The 20,532-nt window shown below is 39.1% G+C and overlaps 1 protein-coding gene across 5 annotated transcripts in view; it reads left to right on the plus strand.

Annotated features, from left to right (window-relative positions):
* The window catches only part of CNTNAP4 (contactin associated protein family member 4), a 263,654-nt gene that overhangs the window by 36,642 nt on the left and 206,480 nt on the right, over positions 1 to 20,532 (plus strand). For all 5 annotated transcript variants that reach the window (XM_073882311.1, XM_025860482.2, XM_073882312.1 and 2 more), the window contains exon 2: positions 14,951 to 15,061. In XM_073882311.1, the coding sequence (XP_073738412.1) occupies positions 14,951 to 15,061 (111 nt within the window). The remainder of the gene's footprint in view (positions 1 to 14,950; positions 15,062 to 20,532) is intronic.

Genomic DNA, 20,532 nt, shown 5'->3' on the forward strand with positions numbered 1-20,532 from the left:
GTTCGTAGGTGTCCAGAATGGTTTGATCCCTATTCAGCTGAATTCCTGAGACCAGACAAAATCCAGGTTTCCCACTCCTCCGCCATCTTGGTCCGCCCCCAGTATGGGGATTTTATAAGTATGGGGGTGCCTGGGTGGTGCAGTCGGTTAAGTGTCTGACTCTTGATCTCAGCTCAGGTCTTGATCTCAGGGTTGTGAGTTTAGGTCCCACTTTGGGCTCCATGCCCAGCATGGAGCCTACTTAAAAAAAAATTGCTATCTATCCTCTCCTGTCCTATTCAATCCTATACTATCCTTCTGCAATAAATATTCATTTGGGAAAATTCACTAGCAGACATGCAAGTGATTTTGGCAGGTCTTGCAAATAATAAAGGTTGTTTTACGCTACTGCAAATCAGCTCTGTTTTTTGGTCAAGTATATTTTAGATTACCAATACTTGTTTCAACAATGTACTCAGTCAGAATAGGAGTTCTGTATCCTTGGGTGAATTATTTAACCATGGTGTACCTTTCTCTTCAATTGTCCAATGGAATTAATACTATGAAGTAATATAGGCTATTTGTCAGGATCAAATGAGTTAATACATGTGAAGCACTGAGAACATAAGCAGCTAATAATATATGCCTATTAGTACAGGTAGTATTACACAGAGATTAAGAAAATTGAATTACTTTTATTAAAAACTGAACAGCTTTTACTTACTTATGAGAATTATGCATTAAAGCCCTTTGTAAAATAAAATTAAATTACTTTCAATCGAGCTATATTAAAATACTTCCACTGTAGCTTGCATCTTTATTTGTAAGAGGCTGTTGAATTTTTTATATACACGGTTTGCCAAAGATCTAATTTATCATTGTCTTTTTAATGACAACGGTAAGTTTTTCTCTCATGTGAAGAATAAATGGTGACTTTTCTGAGATATTGACCTGAAAGCTGTAGGTTTGTGTGTCTTTGTGTGTGTATGTGAAAAATGTCTCAATATAAATTCAGTTAATATGGATATTCTAACAGAATTCATTAAAATTGTCTTCTACATGTAATCAGTGTATAGAATTTTTTTTTTTTTACAAAAACAGATTAAAAACTCTAGTTTCACATTTCAAGGCCAATGTGGGAATTCTAATATGATGACTATGAGAAAGGTTAAATGAAAAGTAACATAATTTTGGAAAAACAGAGTAAATAAGAGTGATGTCCATTTCTTCCTCTAATAGAAAAAGACATTAATTAACCAAACATGCCCTGCTACCGTTTTGAACAGTATAAGACTTTCCCCTTAATGACTGTATTTTTAAATTTCATTAGTGACTGGAGTCTTAATGAGTTCCTTTGCCCCTTCAACCTAGATGTGCCCCCCCCCCTTCCGCCCCCTCTCGTCATAAAGATGTCAGGCTGTACTCTCGGTGGTCCTTAGTCCTCACCTGGTTCCTGCACGGAGTGGGGTGGTGCAGTTGGCTCCTCACCTGGGGCGCTGAGCTGGGTGAGGGGTGGGGCGGAGTGGGAGCTGAGTCCCAGCGTGCACTGCGGCAGCCCAAAGCCTGGGTGCAAGCTGTGGTGACCCCCGTCCCACCCTCCTCTAGACCCTAGAAGGAAAGCGGGCGCAGGCCAGAGCTCTCTTGCTGGCGGGTAGACAGCCCAGTCCTTCCCATGTGCAGGTGGTGAGGGGTGCAAAGAGCAGCCCTGAGGGCCCGGAAGGCCAGTCTCCCTGGCGCCTCTCCTAATAGGTGCGGAGGGGAGCGAAAGAGTGAAACAGTTCCGTCCTGCTCCCGTAATTCGGAAACCTTCCTTCTTAGTGTCAAAAGACAGCTCGAGGGGAGTTGGCGGCTAGGGCCTCCACGCCAATGCAAAGCAAGGGCTGTACAGAAAAGGAGTGAGCAGAACATATGCCACTGATGGGCCAGAAGCAGAGGTGAACAGGCTGCAGCACTGTGACAGAAGTGGGGTGAGGTAAGGGCCCCAGGCTGGGCGGCACAACTGCTCACAGCGGCAGGAGGGGGCCGCAGAGGTTGAGGGTACGGTCCCAAAGTCCCCCCTCCACAGTTAGCACAGGTGCTCCCTGCTTGACCACTTCTGTGGTGGGTAGTCCTTTGGAGACTCACAGGGGTGGTGCGAAGGTGCAGTACCTGTATACTATATATTCACATGTGTAAATGTGCACATTATATATGTAATACATGTGTTGTTTGTATAATACATAACATGTGTATATATTTATAATATGTAATAACATGTACATATTATATGGCATATTTAGACTTAAATACATGTGTACTAATGTATATATAACATGAAAATCTATAAAATATTTACACATATAAATGCATATATTTATACATTTATATATACATATAATGTATAAACTAATGTATATTTCTAGTTTGTATGAATTCATATTTATGTATATGTATATAATATCTGTACATATAAAATATATTCATATGTATTTATATAAGGATACCATAGAGTAAGTGAATGCTCTCACTTACAATTTGATAGCCAACTTAGCATTTCTACAGCTTTTATACACATTATGGATGTACATGTATACATTATAATCTATGTGTATGTATGTACATATATGTATTATACTTGTCTACATATTAATACATATATACATATATAAGTACACATTTGTACATATGCGAATATAATGTGTATACTATAATACATATGTACTATTATGTGTATATTAATAAATGTACATGTATATATATGTCTCTGATGAAGGGACCAGAATAGTAATGATCTGACATAGTATTTTATTTAAAAATAATACAATTATGTTTTGAACCGAAATAGTATGTTATTTCAGATTTGAAAACTCCTTACTTAAATATATATTTATGCACTCTGAACAATGATCATATGCTCTCTGAGAAGTGGGAAATTATTAATCATGAAAATTTGAGGAAGCCGAGAGTTCTAGGTGAGAGATTAGTCCAGAGAGGACTAGTTCACTGGGTTGCTTTTACTAGAGTCTAGGATAGGGTTTCTCAGCTACTGCACTATTGACATTTGGGATTGGATAATTCTTTGTTGTGGAGGGCTACCCTGTGCACCACAGGATGTTTAGGGGCATCCTTGGCCTCCACCCACTAGATTCTAGAATTTCCCCAAGTTGTGATGACCAGAGTGTCTCCAGATGTCGCTAAACGTCCCCTGGGGTGTTAAATCACCTCCAGTTGTGGTTCTCAGCTTTGCAAGTCTAGAACCTGCATCTCACTGCATTTACTGGTGCAGTCAGAGAGAACTTGTTTTCTGGAATTAAATACACAGGAGACTGGTATTTAATCCAGAATTCCATTTTATTAAGGTCTGGAGGGAAATATTCCTTTTACTCCAGACTCAATATTGCTGTCTGAAACCTCCCTCCCTTGGTTCAAGACTGTTGAAGGTCAATAGTTTTATAGCTTATTTATTTTATAGTTTTTTGGTAATAAATTGCTTGGCACATCTGGAATAAGAGTATACAACTTCTTGAGAGACAGTTTATTTATGTCAATATGGTGTCTGATGAAATTCCTATACTCCAAACCTAAAGAAATAGTAATTGTAGTTATGGCGTTCTTCCATACTGGATTCTAGAGCCCAGCTTGCTTTTTAAACATCATGGTTCCACTACAGTGAGACAAGCAAATTAACCAAAGTCTGTATGTCAGTTACCTTATCTGTAAAATAACAGTAATATTGGTATCTCAAAGAGGGGAGTGGTAAGGATTAATAACTATGTGAAATGGTTGTAAGTTCTTAGCACAGAGTACTCACTGAATATGTGTTTGTTATTATTAGTTTTATGTAAGAATAACTTTAGAATATTTTATTGCTAAATAAACACACAGTAGTAGATCATAGGGAAATGTGTATGCTCGTGGTAAAACTTAATAATGTCATGTAATCACTACCCAGACCAATAACTGGAACTTTACCAAATACCAGAAGCCTCCCTGACCCATTTCTCATATCTCCTGTCTTTTTCCCCTTAAATGAAATAAACACCCCTTCTCTTATTTTAACCCCACGTTAAGCTAAAAATAGAACAGTATTGATTCTCAGTTTATAATGGCAAAAGCAAATGAGCAGTAAATATATGCCTTCAAGAGTGATTGCACTGGAGAGGCATTTTACATCTGAAACATCGATTTGAATCTGCATAATTGATTGTGAATTGCAGTTAAACATCTTTTTTTTGGTCACACTTACACCTGAATACTGATAATGATTCAAAAATGAGGGTCCTGCTGGTAAACACATATCTACACGTGCCTCCTCCCCATAGAGATAATGCACTCTTTGTACCTGCAGACGCACACAAGGCCCTTTCCACAGTGTACTAAAGCATTTTGGTAGTTGTTCATGGTTCGGCATAATCAGAACTCCCTTCGTCACTCCATGGATTGTGTGTCTCTTTACGTCTGCACTCCTTAATACTTGAATTACCACCAGATCGGCAGTGTCAGTACTTAAGCCAATCAATAGACATGCAGGAACCATGGGCCAGTTATCAAGTCTGTCTGAAGAGTTAGCTAAACAATTTAAGGTGTAAAGGAAGAAAAACCGGACTGTAAATGAAAGTGAGACAGTCTTAAAAAGTAAAATGCTATCTCAGGCAAATACGTCTGAAAGGCATGCCAATGTTAAGTTGGTAAATTTTTTACTTGTCTCTTATACTTTAGACATTTAGCTTTAAAGAAAAACACATTTCAAATAGCAGGACTGCAAAAAATACTGTAGTTTGAATACTTAAGCAATGAAACTACTAATGACTTTAAAAAAAACTGTTCAGGCAGAGTAAGCTTCATAAAATTTCAGAGGAATCTAGATAATTCCTACATTAATTTAATTTAAATTAAATTGCTTATTGTTAATTAAAAAATTGGGACAATAACCGTGCATGATTTTTAATTAACAATTATGTTAAATCCTAAATATGAGAGAAATATTTTTCTGATTAGAGTGAAAAATGGCAACAACTTAATTGTATAAAATAAAAGACAAATAGGGGTGCCTGGGTGACTCAGTTGTTAAATGTCTGCCTTCGGCTCAGGTCATGATCCTAGAGTCCTGGGATTGAGCCCGCATTGGGCTCCCTGCTCAGCGGAGAGCCTGCATCTCCCTCTCCCACTCCCCCTGCTTGTGTTCCCTCTCTCGCTGTGTCTTTCTCTGTCATATAAATAAATAAAATCTTAAAAAAAAGAGACAAATATAAAAGATTGCATGGAATGAAGAACTAGCTGAATAAAATAAGCATATATGTATATCATGGTCACCATGAGATTTTTATATTTTCCCTCTCTCTTTGTGCCTTATTTTTTAATTTTATATGTGATAACATAAAAGGAGAGTTGACAGACAGGTGTATACTTTCGTATATATCCTTATGTGCATGTTGACATATACATGCATATATGTACACATACTATACACACTTTGCCTTCCTCCAGAAGTAACTAGTATCCTGAATTTTATGCTTTTCATTTTTTTTAAGTTTTTTAAAAATCACATTTATTGCTAAAAAACACATTGCTTAGCTTTGCTTATTTTTTTAATTTTGTTTTTAAGCATTACATTTTTATTTATTTTATTATGTTATGTTAATCACCATACATTACATAATTAGTTTTTGATGTAGTGTTCCATGATTCATTGTTTGCATATAACACCCAGTGCTCCATGCAGAACGTGCCCTCTTTTATACCCATCACTGAGCTAACCCATCCCCCTCCCCCCCTCCCCTCTAGAACCCTCAGTTTGTTTCTCAGAGTCCATAGTCTCTCATGGTTCATCTCCCCCTCCGATTTCCCCCCCTTCATTATTCATTTCCTGCTATCTTCTTTTTTTTTTTTTAACATATAATGTATTATATGTTTCAGAGGTACAGGTCTGTGATTCAACAGTCTTATACAGTTCACAGTGCTCACCATAGCACATACCCTTCCCAATGTCTATCACCCAGCCACCCCATCCCTCCCACCCGCCACCTCTCCAGCAACCCTCAGTTTGTTTCCTGAGATTAAGAATTCCTCATATCAGTGAGGTCATATGATACATGTCTTTCTCTGATTGACTTATTTTGCTTAGCATAATACCCTCTAGTTCCATCCACGTCATTGCAAATGGCAAGATTTCATTCCTTTTGATGGCTGCATAATATTCCATTGTATATATATACACCACATCTTTATCCATTCATCTGTTGATGGATATCTTGGCTCTTTCCATAGTTTGGCTACTGTGGACATTGTTGCTATAAACATCGGGGTGCATGTACCCCTTCGGATCCCTACATTTCTATCTTTGGGGTAAATACCCAGTAGTGCATTTGCTGGATCGTATGGTAGGTCTATTTTCAACTTTGAGGAACCTCCACACTGTTTTCCTGAGTGGCTGCACCAGCTTGCATTCCCCCCAACAGTGTAGGAGGGTTCCCTGGTTCCCCGCATCCTTGCCAACATCTGTCGTTCCCTGTGTTGTTAATTTTAGCCATTCTGACTGGTGTGAGGTGGTATCTCATTGAGGTTTTGATTTGGATTTTCCTGATGCTGAGCGATGTTGAGCACTTTTTCATGTGTCTGTTGGCCATCTGGATGTCTTCTTTGCAGAAATGTCTGTTCATGTCTTCTGCCCATTTCTTGATTGGATTATTTTTTCCTTGGGTGTTGAGTTTGATAAGTTCTTTATAGATTTTGGATACTAGCCCTTTATCTGATATACCATTTGCAAATATCTTCTCCCATTCTGTCGGTTGTCTTTTGGTTTTGTTGACTGTTTCTTTTGCTGTGCAAAAGCTTTTTATCTTGATGAAATCCCAATAGTTCATTTTTGCCCTTTCTTCCCTTGCCTTTGGTGATGTGTCTAGGAAGAAGTTGCTGCGGCTGAGGTTGAAGAGGTTGATGCCTGTGTTCTCCTTTGGGATTTTGATGGACTCCTGTCTCACATTTAGGTCTTTCAACCATTTGGAGTCTATTTTTGTGTGTGGTGTAAGGCAATGGTCCAGTTTCATTCTTCTGCATGTGGCTGTCCAATTTTCCCAACACCGTTTGTTGAAGAGACTGTCTTTTTACCCCTGGATATTCTTTCCTGCTTTGTCAAAGATGAGTTGACCATAGAGTTCAGGGTCCATTTCTGGGCTCTCTATTCTGTTCCATTGATCTATGTGTCTGTTTTTGTGTCAGTACCATACTGTCTTGATGACAGCTTTGTAATACTGCTTGAAGTCTGGAATTGTGATGCCACCAGCTTTGCTTTTCTTTTTCAACATTCCTCTGGCTATCAGGGTCTTTTCTGCTTCCATACAAATTTTAGGAGTATTTGCTCCATTTCTTTGAAAAAAGTTGGTGGTATTTTGATGGGGATTGCATTGAATGTATAGATTGCTCTAGGTAGCATTGACATCTTCACAATGTTTGTTCTTCCAATCCATGAGCATGGAACGTTTTTCCATTTCTTTGTGTCTTCTTCAATTTCTTTCATGAGTATTTTATAGTTTTCTGAGTACAGATCCTTTGCCTCTTTGGTTAGATTTATTCCTTAGGTATCTTATGGTTTTGGGTGCAATTGTAAATGGGATCGACTCCTTAATTTCTCTTTCTTCTGTCTTATTGTTGGTATATAGGAATGCCACTGATTTCTGTGGATGATTTTATATCCTGCCACTTTACTGAATTTCTGTATGAGTTCTAGCAGTTTTGGGGTGGAGTCTTTTGGGTTTTCCACATAAGGTATCATATCATCTGCAAAGAGTGAGAGTTTGACTTCCTCTTTGCTGATTTGGATGCCTTTGATTTCTTTTTGTTGTCTGATTGCTGTGGCTAGGTCTTCTAATACTATAATGAATAGCAGTGCTGATAGTGGACATCCCTGCCATGTTCCTGACCTTAGTGGGAAAGCTCTCAATATTTCCCCATTGAGAATGATATTCACTGTCGGTTTTTCATAGATGGTTTTTATGATATTGAGGTATGTCCCCTCTATCCCTATACTCTGAAGAGTTTTGATCAAGAAAGGATGCTGTACTTTGTCAAATGCTTTTCTGCATCTGTTGAGAGGATCATATGGTTCTTGTTCTTTCTTTTATTAATGTATTGTATCACATTGATTGATTTGTGGATGTTGAGCCAACCTTGCAGTGCAGGGATAAATCCCACTTGGTCTTGGTGAATAATCCTTTTAATGTACTGTTGGATCCTATTGGCTGGTATTTTGGTGAGAAATTTTGCATCCGTGTTCATCAAGGATATTGGTCTGTAATTCTCCTTTTTGATGGGGTCTTTGTCTGGTTTTGGGATCAAGGTAATGGTGGCCTCATAAAATGAGTTTGGAAGTTTTCCTTCCATTTCTATTTTTTGGAACAGTTTCAGAAGAATAGGTATTAATGCTTCTTTAAATGTTTGGTAGAATTCCCCTGGGAAGCCATTTGGCCCTGGGCTTTTGTTTGTTGGGAGATTTTTGATGACTGTTTCAATTTCCTTAGTGGTTATAGGTCTGTTCAGGTTTTCTATTTCTTCCAGTTTTGGTAGTTTACTCATCTCTATGAATGCACCCATTTCTTCCAGGTTATCTAATTTGCTGGCATAGAGTTGTTCATAATATGTTCTTATAATTGTTTGTATTTCTTTGGTGTTGGTTGTGATCTCTCCTCTTTCATTCATGATTTTATTTATTTGGGTCATTTCTTTTTTGGTAAGTCTGGCCAGGTTTATCAATCTTGTTAATTCTTTCAACGAACCAGCTCCTCGTTTCGTTGATCTGTTCTACTGTTCTTTTGGTTCCTATTTCATTGATTTCTGCTCTGATCTTTATTATTTGTCTTCTCCTGCTGGGTTTCGGCTTTACTTGCTGTTCTTTCTCCAGCTCCTTTAGGTGTAGGGTTAGGTTGTGTATTTGAGACCTTTCTTGTTTCTTGAGAAAGGCTTTTGTTGCTATATACTTTCCTCTTAGGACTGCCTTTGCTGTATCCCAAAGATTTTGAACAGTTGTGTTTTCATTTTCATTGGTTTCCATGAATTTTTTTAAGTCTTCTTTAATTTCCTGGTTGACCCATTCATTCTCTAGTAGGATGCTCTTTAGCCTCCATGTATTTGAGTTCTTTTTGACTTTCCTTTTGTGACTGAGTTCTAGTTTCAAAGCATTGTGGTCTGAAAATATGTAGGGAATGATCGCAGTCTTTTGGTACCGGTTGAGACCTGATTTGTGACCTAGGATGTGATCTGTTCTGGAGAATGTTCCATGGGCACTAGAGAAGAATGTGTATTCTGTTTCTTTGGGATGGAATGTTTTGAATATAACTGTGACGTCCATCTGGTCCAGTTTGTCATTTAAAGCCTTTATTTCCTTGTTGATCTTTTGCTTAGATGATCTGTCCATTTCAGTGAGGGGGGTGTTAAGGTCCCCTACTATTATTGTATTATTGTCGATGTGTTTCTTTGCTTTTGTTATTAATTGGCTTATATAATTGGCTGCTCCCACGTTAGGGGCATAGATATTTACAATTGTTAGATCTTCTTGTTGGATAGACCCTTTAAGTAGGATATAGTGTCCTTCCTTGTCTCTTATTATAGTCTTTGGTTTGAAGTGTAATTTGTCTGATATAAGGACTGCCACCCAGCTTTCTTTTGGTGTCCATTAGCATGGTATATGTTTTTGCACCTCCTCACTTTCAATCTGGGGTGTCTTTGGGTCTAAAATGAGTCTCTTGCAGACAGCATATCGATGGGTCTTGTTTTTTTTATGCAATCTGATAGCCTGTGTCTTTTGATTGGGGCATTTAGCCCATTTACATTCAGGGTAACTATTGAAAGGTATGGATTTAGTGACACTGTATTGTCTGTAAGGTGACTGTTACTGCATATTGTCTGTGTTCCTTTCTGGTCTATTTTACTTTTAGGCTCTCTCTTTGCTTAGAGGACCCCTTTCAATATTTCTTGGAGGGCTGGTTTTGTGTTTGTAAATTCCTTTAATTTTTGTTTGTCTTGGAAGCTTTTTATCTCTCCTTCTATTTTCAATGATAGCCTAGCTGGATATAGTATTCTTGGCTGCATGTTTTTTTCATTTAGTGCTCTGAACATATTATGCCAGTCGTTTCTGGCCTGCCAGGTCTCTGGGGACAGGTCTGTTGCCAATCTAATGTTTCTACCATTGTAGGTTACCTATCTCTTGTCCCGAGGTGCTCTCAGGATTTTCTCTTTGTCTCTGAGACTCGTAAGTTTTACTATTAGATGTCGGGTGTTGAACTATTTTTATTGATTTTGAGGGGGGTTCTCTGTGCCTCTTGGATTTTGATGCCTGTTTCCTTCCCCACATTAGGGAAGTTCTCTGCTATAGTTTGCTCCAGTATACCTTCTGCCCCTCTCTCTCTTTCTTCTTCTTCTGGGATCCCAATTATTCTAATATTGTTTCGTCTTATGGTATCACTTATCTCTCGAATTCTGCCCTCATGATCCAATAGTTGTTTCTCTCTCTTTTTCTCACCTTCTTTATTTTCCATCATTTGGTCTTCTATATCACTCATTCTCTCTTCTGCCTCATTTATCCTAGCAGTTAGAGCCTCCATTTTTGATTGCACCTCATTAATAGCCTTTTTGATTTTGACTTGGTTAGATTTTAGTTCTTTTATTCCTCCAGGAAGGATTTCTCTAATATCTTCCATGCTTTTTTCAAGCCCAGCTAGTATCTTCAAAATCATCATTCTGAACTCTAGTTCTGACATCGTATTAATGTCGGTATTGATTAGGTCCGTAGCAGTCAGTACTGCCTCTTGTTCTTTTCTTTGAGGTGATTTTTTCCATCTTGTCATTTTGTCCAGAGGAGAATAGATGAATGAGAGAACAAAATGCTAACAGGGTGACAACAACCCCAGAAAAATATACACTAAACAATCAGAAGAGACCTGAAACTGGGGGAAAAGAAAGGGAAATACAGAAAAAAAAAAAAAAGAAAAAGATTAAAAAAACCCCCAGAATATGATCAAATATGATCAGGCCAGTGCATAGGTCAGTGCCACACACTAGATATTGGGCGTATTGTGGTCTATTAGAAGAAAGTGCCTCCCAAAATTTTAAAGAAAGAACTACTTTTGTGTGTACAAAAATAAGCGTAAATATGACGAAGGGATGAAATATGAATGTAAAGATGATAATTATAAAAGATTTTATAAAAGGAATTGATAAGATAAGAAGTTGGTTGAAAAAAGAAAGAAGAGGAATTAAAAAAAAAAGGGAGAGAATGTGATCAGGCAGGATACTAGAACAAATCCATACAGTAGAGATTTAGGGTATAGTTTGGTCTGTTAGAAGGAACTGTCTCCCAAAATTTTAAAGAGAAAATAACTTTTGTATATATATATATTTACGTGTGTGGGTGTGTATATATGTATCTATCTATCTATATAGATATACCAAAAATAAGGTTAACTACTTACTATGGAGGATTATAATATGACTCTAAATATGAAAAATAAAAAAGATTTTTTAAAAAAGGATTGATAAGATGTTTGTTGAAAAAGGGAAAAAGAAAAATTAAAAAAAAATTAAAAAAATATACTGTGAAAGTCTAAAGAATCATGGGAAAAAAGCCATGAATTCTATGTGCAGTAATCCCCTAGCGCTGGAGTTCTGCTGTTCTCATTGATCGGTAAACTTGGTCTCGGCTGGCTGTTCTTGCTGATCTTCTTGGGGAGGGGCCTGTTGCCGTGTTTCCCAAATGTCTTTGCCAGCGACAGAATTGCCCCGCCCTTGCAGGTCCCCACTAAGTCATCTGCTCGGGTTTGCTCTCGGGAGCTTTTGTTCCCTGCAAGCTTTCCGTACATCTTTAGAGGACGAGAGTGAAAATGGTGGCCTCCCAGTGTCCACCTGGAGGAGCCGAAAACTCGGGGCCCCGCTCCTCAGTGCGCCCCCAGAGAAAAGCAGTCAGTCATTCCCGTCTCCCTGGTTTCTGGCTGCACTCCGTGCTCACTCGGCCTGTGACCTAGTATTTCTGTTTCTGGCACCTGACCCTGTGTGGAGTCTCCAAACCCAGCAGATTCCTGCGGTGTGCTCCCGGGCCACTCCTCCTGGGGGAGGAAGGGGAGTCTCCCTGGATCTGCCGCTTGTTGGGTCCCTGCTGGAGGAGCAGTGGCCCGACTGTGCCGCGGATCACGGTTTATGACAACCCCGAGCTGAGAGTCCACGCCTTGGCTCCGTCTCTGCAGCCGGCTTCCCTGCTCCTATACGTGGGAGCTCTGCTGCACTCAGGCACCCCTCGTCTTTCTGTGACCCTGAGGGTCCTGAGACCACACTGTCCCAGCGAGGGTTTCACCCCCTGCTTAGCCAATGGAGCGAAGTCCCTCAATGGAGCAGATTCTAAAAGTTACGATTTTGTGCTCTGCAGCTCTATCACTTGCCAGTAGCGGCTGAGGGAGGCCCCCTCCCCTGCCATCTATATTCCCAAATACTCCCTCGGATTCACTTCTCCGCATGTCCTACCTTCCAGAAAGTGATTGCTTTTCTGTTCAGAGAGTTGCTGCTATTCTTTTCTTCGATCTCCTGTTGAGTTCATAGGTGTTCAGAATGGTTTGATCCCTATCCAGCTGAATTCCTGGGACTAGATGAAATTTAGATCTCCTACTCCTCCACCATCTTGCTCCTCCTCCAGCTTTGCTTATTTTTGAGATACTCAAAACTATCAAATATGAATTAATTGTATGATCTTCTATAGTTTGAATTTTTTTCACTAAAAATTTTGTGTTAAGATCCAAGCATTATCTTTGGTGTGCATTGGTGTATTTCCTTTGTACTGCTGTATATTATTCCATTGTGAAGAGTACTACGATTTATTGCTCTGTTCTTTGGTCATTGGATGTTTGAGTTTTGAACGATTCTTTCCTATTATGAGCAGTTTTGATGGAAACTGCACGTCTCCTGGTGCACAAATGCAGGAGTTTCTCTAGGTTTATGTTTCCCAACATTTCTCTTTTCATGGGACAGAGAAAATACTAGTATTTGTATCACATTTTGGGTTAGAAAGGCAAACTCCTTGAGACCAGTGGTTTATCCTAGGGATACTCTGCCCAAGATGACATATGTATCAGTGGAATTGAGGAACGTTGGGGTATGGAAAAATGCAGAAGCTAATGACAAATTGGTTTTTAAACTAGGTGCTCAAATTTACACTCCCACTAGCCCCTTGTTGGAGCTTCTCTTGGCCTACATTCTGTGGGTGATCTGGTGTTGTAAGAATTCTAAAATATTGCGAATATACTGTCTGTAAAATAGTATCCAATTGTAGTCTTGATTTACACTTCTTTTTACTGATGAGTTAGAGCATCAGTTTGTATAGGTTCTGTTCTGTGAGCTCTCTGGTCTTCCCTTGTGCTATTTTTCCAAGTGTGTTTTCTAACTGATTTAAAGGTAGTTTTTGGGGGCGCCTGGGTGGCTCAGTCGTTAAACGTCTGCCTTCGGGTCAGGTCATGATCCCAGGGTCCTGGGATTGAACCCTGCATCAGGCTCCCTGCTCGGCGGGAAGCCTGCTTCTCCTTCTCCCACTCCCCCTGCTTGTGTTCCCTCTCTCGCTGTGTCTCTCTCTGTCAAATAAATAAATAAAATCTTAAAAAAAAATAGGGGTGCCTGGGTGGCTCAGTCGTTAAGTGTCTGCCTTCGGCTCAGGTCATGATCCGAGGGTCCTGGGATCGAGCCCCACATCGGGCTCCCTGCTCGGCGGGAAGCCTGCTTCTCCCTCTCCCACTCCCCCTGCTTGTGTTCCCTCTCTCGCTGTGTCTGTCTCTATAAAAAAATAAATAAAAAATCTTTAAAAAAATAAAGGTAGTTTTTATTTTCTTTTATTTTTTAAAAAATATTTATTTATTTTAGAGGAGAAAGTGAGTGTGTGCAAATTGGGGGTGGGGCAGGGGGAAAGAATCTTCAAGCATAGTCCCTGCTGAGTGTAGAGCCTGACCCAGGGCTTGATCTCATGACCCATGAGATCATGACCTGATCTGAAACTAGCACTTGGACGCTCAACCAACTGAGCCACCCAGGTGCCCGTTTTTCTTTATTTTATTTCAGTTTCCTTAATTTAGAATACTAATCATATGCTGTTTTGTACATACTTTCCACAGGTGATGTTTCTCTTTACGTGTCTTTTGGCAACCATAATTTCTTAAATTTAATATAGTTTAATTTATAAACCTTTCCTTATATACATTTATTTATAAATTCAATATATTGATTACATATTTTTTTTAATTTTTTATTGTTATGTTAATCACCATATATTACATAATTTGTTTTGGTGTACTGTTCCATGATTCATTGTTTGTTCATAACACCCAGTGCTCCATGCAGAACGTGCCCTCCTCAATACCCATCACCAGGCTAACCCATCCCCCCACCCCCCTACCCTCTAGAACCCTCAGTTTGTTTTTCAGAGTCCATCATCTCTCATGGTTCGTCTCCCCCTCTGACATACTCCCCTTTTCTTCCTCTCCTGTTATCTTCTTCTTTTCCTTTTTTCTTAAAATATGTTGCATTATTTGTTTCAGAAGTACAGATCTGTGATTCAACAGTCTTGCACAATTCACAGCGCTCACCGTAGCACATACCCTCCCCAATGTCTATCACCCAGCCATCCCATCCCTCCCACCCCCAACCACTCCAGTAACACTCAGTTTGTTTCCTGAGATTAAGAATTCCTCATTTGATTACATATTTTTGTTTCTTGCTTAGAGAAACCTTTTTTCTACCTCAAGATATTATTTTATAATTTCTGTGAGATTTTTCCTCCCTATTTTCATATTCTCTTTAAATTCTTTTTCTTTTCTTAGTGAACTTATTAGACCTCTAATAGAAAATTGCATCTAAGCAGTGGGCATATTGTTAGAGATCCTGGTATTTTTTGTTTGTTTATTTGAGCTGTTGGTTCCAAGAAAGCTGTGAGCACTATCCTAACCTGAATGTGGCTTTTCCCTTTCGGCAGATGATTGTGATGAGCCTCTGGGGTCTGCCTTGCCTCAGGCATCATTCAGCAGTTCTTCTGAACTTTCTAGCAGTCATGGTGCCAGATTTGCAAGGCTAAATCGAAGAGATGGTAAGTTTGCTTTTTTCCTTCTGATTGGTTCTTGATTAATCTCATTAATTTTCCATTCTTTTGTAATAAAATCATCATAAGTGATATATTGTGAAAGGAAGTACATGTCTCAATCAACGAATGGCTGGAACTCATGGGAAGTATAAGACCTGTAGGACTGGTTCTGGAATGGCAAAGGGTCACATCCTATTTTAAAATCCTGTATCATCATTTCATCACCCAAGGAACTGAATTCCTTCAGTATGGTTAGCTTTATATATCTCTTATAAAATAAACCTTTCTACAACGATATACAATCATTATGTATACAGTAGCCATGACAATTTAATTAACTATTTCAAATTAAATAGGAAGCTTGCAAGAAGAAGTAATTTTCAAAGATGGTAGTTATTTAAAAATAAGAATCCCTCAGTTTGTTTAATTCTCAGTGTAGGTGACATGATTTTCTGTTCTGTGGAGGGAAGGGGAACTTAAGAAGTTTTGTGCTCCTTTAGGAATACTCAGTTCATATTGTTGACAATCTCTTTGGTAGGTTGTGTTTGATTGCTTGAATATGTTTAAAGGAAAGTGCAGATAATTAAAAGGCAACCTACTATTGAAGTAAGAGAGAATTTCAAAACTCTGTGCACTTAGAGACAGCATCATCGTGGCCCTTTTCCATAATACGCTAAGGCAAAAGCCATCTGCATTTACATTCTATGGAAAGAGGCTTGGCAATCCTAACACAGAAGACATTTTTAGCAACCATGAAAAAATAGACACCGACATCATATATTATTGAAACCGTGATTTGCTCATTTATTATCCCCTTCTAGCATGCCATATGTCAGCCACTTCTTTTCATTTTTCTCCTTGATGTTATCCTCGGTACTGTTGTAATGCCTGAGCACAATGAACGTTGGCCATAACAAATAGATCATACATGTGTGTGTCTGTCTGTAGTTTGCCATCTGGTACACATGATAAATATCTAACACTTTAGCATGACCTAAAATTTAAGTTTATTTTAAAATGATATCTCCTCTTATTTGAGACAATCCCTTATGTGTGTTTGTGGGTGTGAAAGCATCAGTGGGAGAGCAAGCACGGAGATCCTTGTATCAAATGGGGAATTTGAGGAGCCTTGAATACATTTGTGTAGACACAGCTTGTTTGACTTTTATTTGCCTTGTAGTGAGGGTTAATGGTCACACGGGACTCTCTCTCCCTATTTGCAGTTCTGAATTCTTGACTGACCATAGGCAAGTGAGCTCTCCTAACCCCTCTGGAGACCAGTCCAGCTCTTGTCTACATGGTTCTCCCAGCAGGAATGCTGACATCACAACACTGATCTTACAGTGAGGTCTCCATCTTATTACATTCCTTTTCAAAGTAGGGCAGGGTTTTACATTTACCACGGCTCTATTTGAGTAGTAAGAGCTTTCCTAAGATTTGGCCCGTGGAAGGATACAAAATTTAATTTAACTATGTATCTTTATTTCATTTGTTGAGATGCAATAAATCACACAAAATATATATGTTATTAATTGGATCGAATCATATTTTACATTAATTTATAGACTCATCACAAGTCTCCATCAGTGAGACTCATTTTCATTCTTAATTCGTTTCTGTGGCTCTTGGTGAACCACAATATCAAACTTCATGAATCTCATTTGCATGTTAATGAAATGGAGAAACAAAACAGGATCATTTTAATTATCTTTTGCTGGTTGTCAACCTACTTGATTACATTTTTTCTTTTTTCTTTCCTCTTAATTACATCAAGTGTTTACAAAGGAATGTCAGATTTTGAGTGATTTATTAAAGGCTATATATTATTTCTACTGTCAACATTTCTTGTAGTTTATTTATTTATTTTTAAAGATTTTATTTATTTATTAGAGAGCAAGAGAGAGCATGAGTGGGGGACAGGGAGAGGGAGAAGCGGACTTCCTGCTCAAGCGGGCTCCCTGCTCATCAGGGAGCCTGATGTGGGACTCGATCCCAGGACCCTGTGATCATGACCCAAGCCAAAGGCAATTTGTTAACTGACTGAGGCACCCAGGTTTCCCTCCTTGTTGTATGTTTAGATCAGGCTGTGGAAGGGTGTTTAGTCAAGTCAGGAGGTCATGTATAAATAAACCAAATCAACAAATAAAGGTCAAAGCATCCCAGAAACACAGATAGAGTGACCTCTTCCCTGTGGAATCTAGAAAACTTAGACCCAAAGAACAGACAAACAGGAAACAAAGAATCAAGCTCATCCAGCTGCTGTTCTCCATCTGTGAGGTAAATGCCATGATTAACTGTGACAATAAGGAGGCCTCGTTATTCCCGTGGTGGGAGAAGGAGACCAGGAAAAGATATTATTGAATGTGATGAGTCTACCAGGAGGGAGGAAGAAAAATGAAAATTTTTTGAAGGTATATTAATTTAATTTTACCACTGGAGTGCTGTTGTGGGTTGAGTTTTGTGTGTCCCCCGAAAGGATGTATTCAAGTTCTCACCCTGATACCTATGAATGTGACTCCATTTGGACATACGGTCTCTGCAGTATGATCAAGTTAAGGTCATATGGGATTAGGTCATAGTGGCTTAGGGCCGGTGAGCTCCACATCAGGCCTTCTAAAGAGAATGAGATTTGGAGACACACCGAGACAGAAGAGACCAAGAGAAGAAGGCCATGTGGAAATGGAAGGTGTAGAAATGGAAGCAGAAATTGGAATGCTATGGCTACAAACCAAGAAATGTTTGTATTGCTATCAACTACCAGAGGCTAGGAGAAGTCAGGGAAAGAGTCTTCTCTAAAACTCCAGAGGGAGGAGCATGGACCTGCCGACACCGTGATTTTGGACTTCCAGCCTCCAAAACTGTGAGAGAATAAGTTCTGTTGTTTTAAGCTGCCCAGTTGGTGATATTCAGTGATAGCAGCCCTGGGAAACTCATACAAGTGCCGTCGAGTAAATGACTTCTTTTCCATACTTGTTTGTACTGGGAAGATGCCTCTCCATTTGAACCTGAAAGATATCATAGCTCAGAGAAGTGTAATCCAGATGCAATGGTAAACCACACAGACAAACAAAAACTCAGCACTGTTAATACTGGCTACGTAATGGAATTCAGCCTCTCTCTGCCCTTATATAATACATATTGTTGCAGTTTCAGTGTCCTTTGAATTATGATGGGCAACTAATGTTACTGTTGTCAATGTCAACTTCAAACAGGCTCTGGTGCACCATTTGATAGTCCAAGTGTGTACTTAGGACAGAATATAAGGAAGCCACATAAGTAGAACTGTTCTTTATGCTGCATTGTAATCCAAATGACAGTTTTTATTTTCATGTACTCAGGAAACCTAGGAAATGGTTTATTGCAAACTGATATACTTGTGTCTACCTGTAAAATAATAAAGCAGTAAATAAAGTTATTATGCAGAGCAAAAATAAAATACTTATATGTATGAGTGCAAACATATATATGTACATGTATTTATTTATATAGCAGATTGCTTCCATAACTGAAAAATACTGCAAGTTTTCTCTCATCTATTCTGTAAGATCAAAATACATCCTATTTTGCTAGAAAGTTGAATGTTTGTCTCTATTTTCCCACTGTCAGTTTTTTTAACTGCCGCTAAACCCTTCTACTCTAAATGCTTGCGGAGCAATGTTTTCCCCATGCCTATAGAATTTGCTGTTAAAATGAAGCATCTATCTGTAGAGAAATTAGCATATTTGGTTAATTGACAGAGAGAACTCCCATTTTTGGATGTACTTTTTTTTTTTAAGATTTTATTATTTATTTGAGAGAGAGAATGAGAGATAGCACGAGAGGGAAGAGGGTCAGAGGGAGAAGCAGACTCCCTGCTGAGCAGGGAGCCCGATGTGGGACTCGATCCCGGGACTCCAGGATCATGACCTGAGCCGAAGGCAGTTGCTTAACCAACTGAGCCACCCAGGCTCCCTGGATGTACTTTTAATGAGAATAATTATGATATTCTATACAGAGTTATTTGGTGATTTTTACTGCCCTAAATCATTGTGCTTGTTCACATACAACTATTATGCCTAAATTAAAACCCAAAAGCTAAATCCCCAAGGTATGCATGATGCATGTCAGTGCTGAAGAGGACAGATGAGGTGAATGTTTCCTGCGGTTAAACATATTGCATAAAATCTTTTATAATTATCACATTTTAAAAATGATAACATTAATGCACTTAATAACCAATACTTTATGAGGAAAAGAGTAAGAGATGAATTTTGCACAGCACTGGAAAAACTCAAGCCTAAGCAAAGGGGAGCCTCGTTGGCACCCTTGTTGGTGTGGGTCAGGAGTGTCCTGAGATGTCCCCAGGACCAGAAATGGGGTGGGCAAACTTCCTGACTGAGAAGAACACGGATTGGGTGCATTAGGGATGGCCTTTTCTTGTATGTGTTAGAGAACAAAAGATGCCAGCAGTTTATTTGCTTCTGTATCACCTGATTCCCCATTACACTCAGAATCTGATGTGCCCGAGTAAGCCCTTGGCACTTGAATAATTATCAAAATTGCAAGGGGCATACACCTCCATGCTGATTCGGGCTGTGCATGCAGCTCTGCCTGATTCTTCTGTCTCCTGCCCTAATTTATCTCCGGGATTAGGAGATATACAGTTCTTAACAGTGAGATGAGAGCATTTAAACCCAAATAAATCCCTGAATAGTCAGATCCCTGAGAGTTACCCCTGTAGTCACAGAACACAAGCATTCCCAACACACTTGAACCTTAGCTAACCTACGCTCATACTCTCTCTCTCCAGTGGATCATAAAATTTTAGATGAAAAGCAGACACTTCAGTGTTAGACATATCTGAGACCAAGTCACCATTCTTGGGTTTAAATCACTGCTACCTCTTAACTCATTTAAGGATGGAAAAAAAAATAACCACTGTGCACGAATTTCCTAATTTTCTTTCCTTTTAATTTTAAGATTTATTTATTTATTTGAGAAAGCATGTGCATGCATGTGCAGGGGAAAGGGGCAGAGGGAGAGGGTGAGAGCATCCTAAGCAGACTCGGGGCTGAGGGCAGAGCCTGATGAGGGTTCCAAGTGGGGCTCCATCCCACGACCCTGAGATTACAACCTGAGCCGAAACCAAAAGTCAGATGCTTAACCAACTGCGCCACCCAGACACCCCTTTAATTTCCCCATTTTCTATTGGAAGAATAGGGATGATGCTGAAATGGTATTGGCTCTATTGAAAATGATCTTGGCTCTGGTGTGACCACAAGAAAAGCACCGTTCCAAGAGAATGTTAAACAGTTTCAAAGTGTGTCCTGCTCATTAACTGCAGTTTAGCAAACCTCACAGGACCAAATGCATACATTACAAAGGGAAATTTGGGCTTTCATATAACTCTGGTAGGAAGAGTGGATTTCTTCCTGATTAATTTTAAAGCAAAACAGGAATTATAGTTATATTTCATATGTTCATTATTAGCTTGAAGT

The sequence above is a fragment of the Callorhinus ursinus genome, unplaced genomic scaffold (genome assembly GCF_003265705.2).
Source record: "Callorhinus ursinus isolate GAN/ISIS: 27379988/994484 unplaced genomic scaffold, GSC_fseal_2.0 scaffold46, whole genome shotgun sequence".
Lineage (NCBI taxonomy): Eukaryota > Metazoa > Chordata > Mammalia > Carnivora > Otariidae > Callorhinus > Callorhinus ursinus.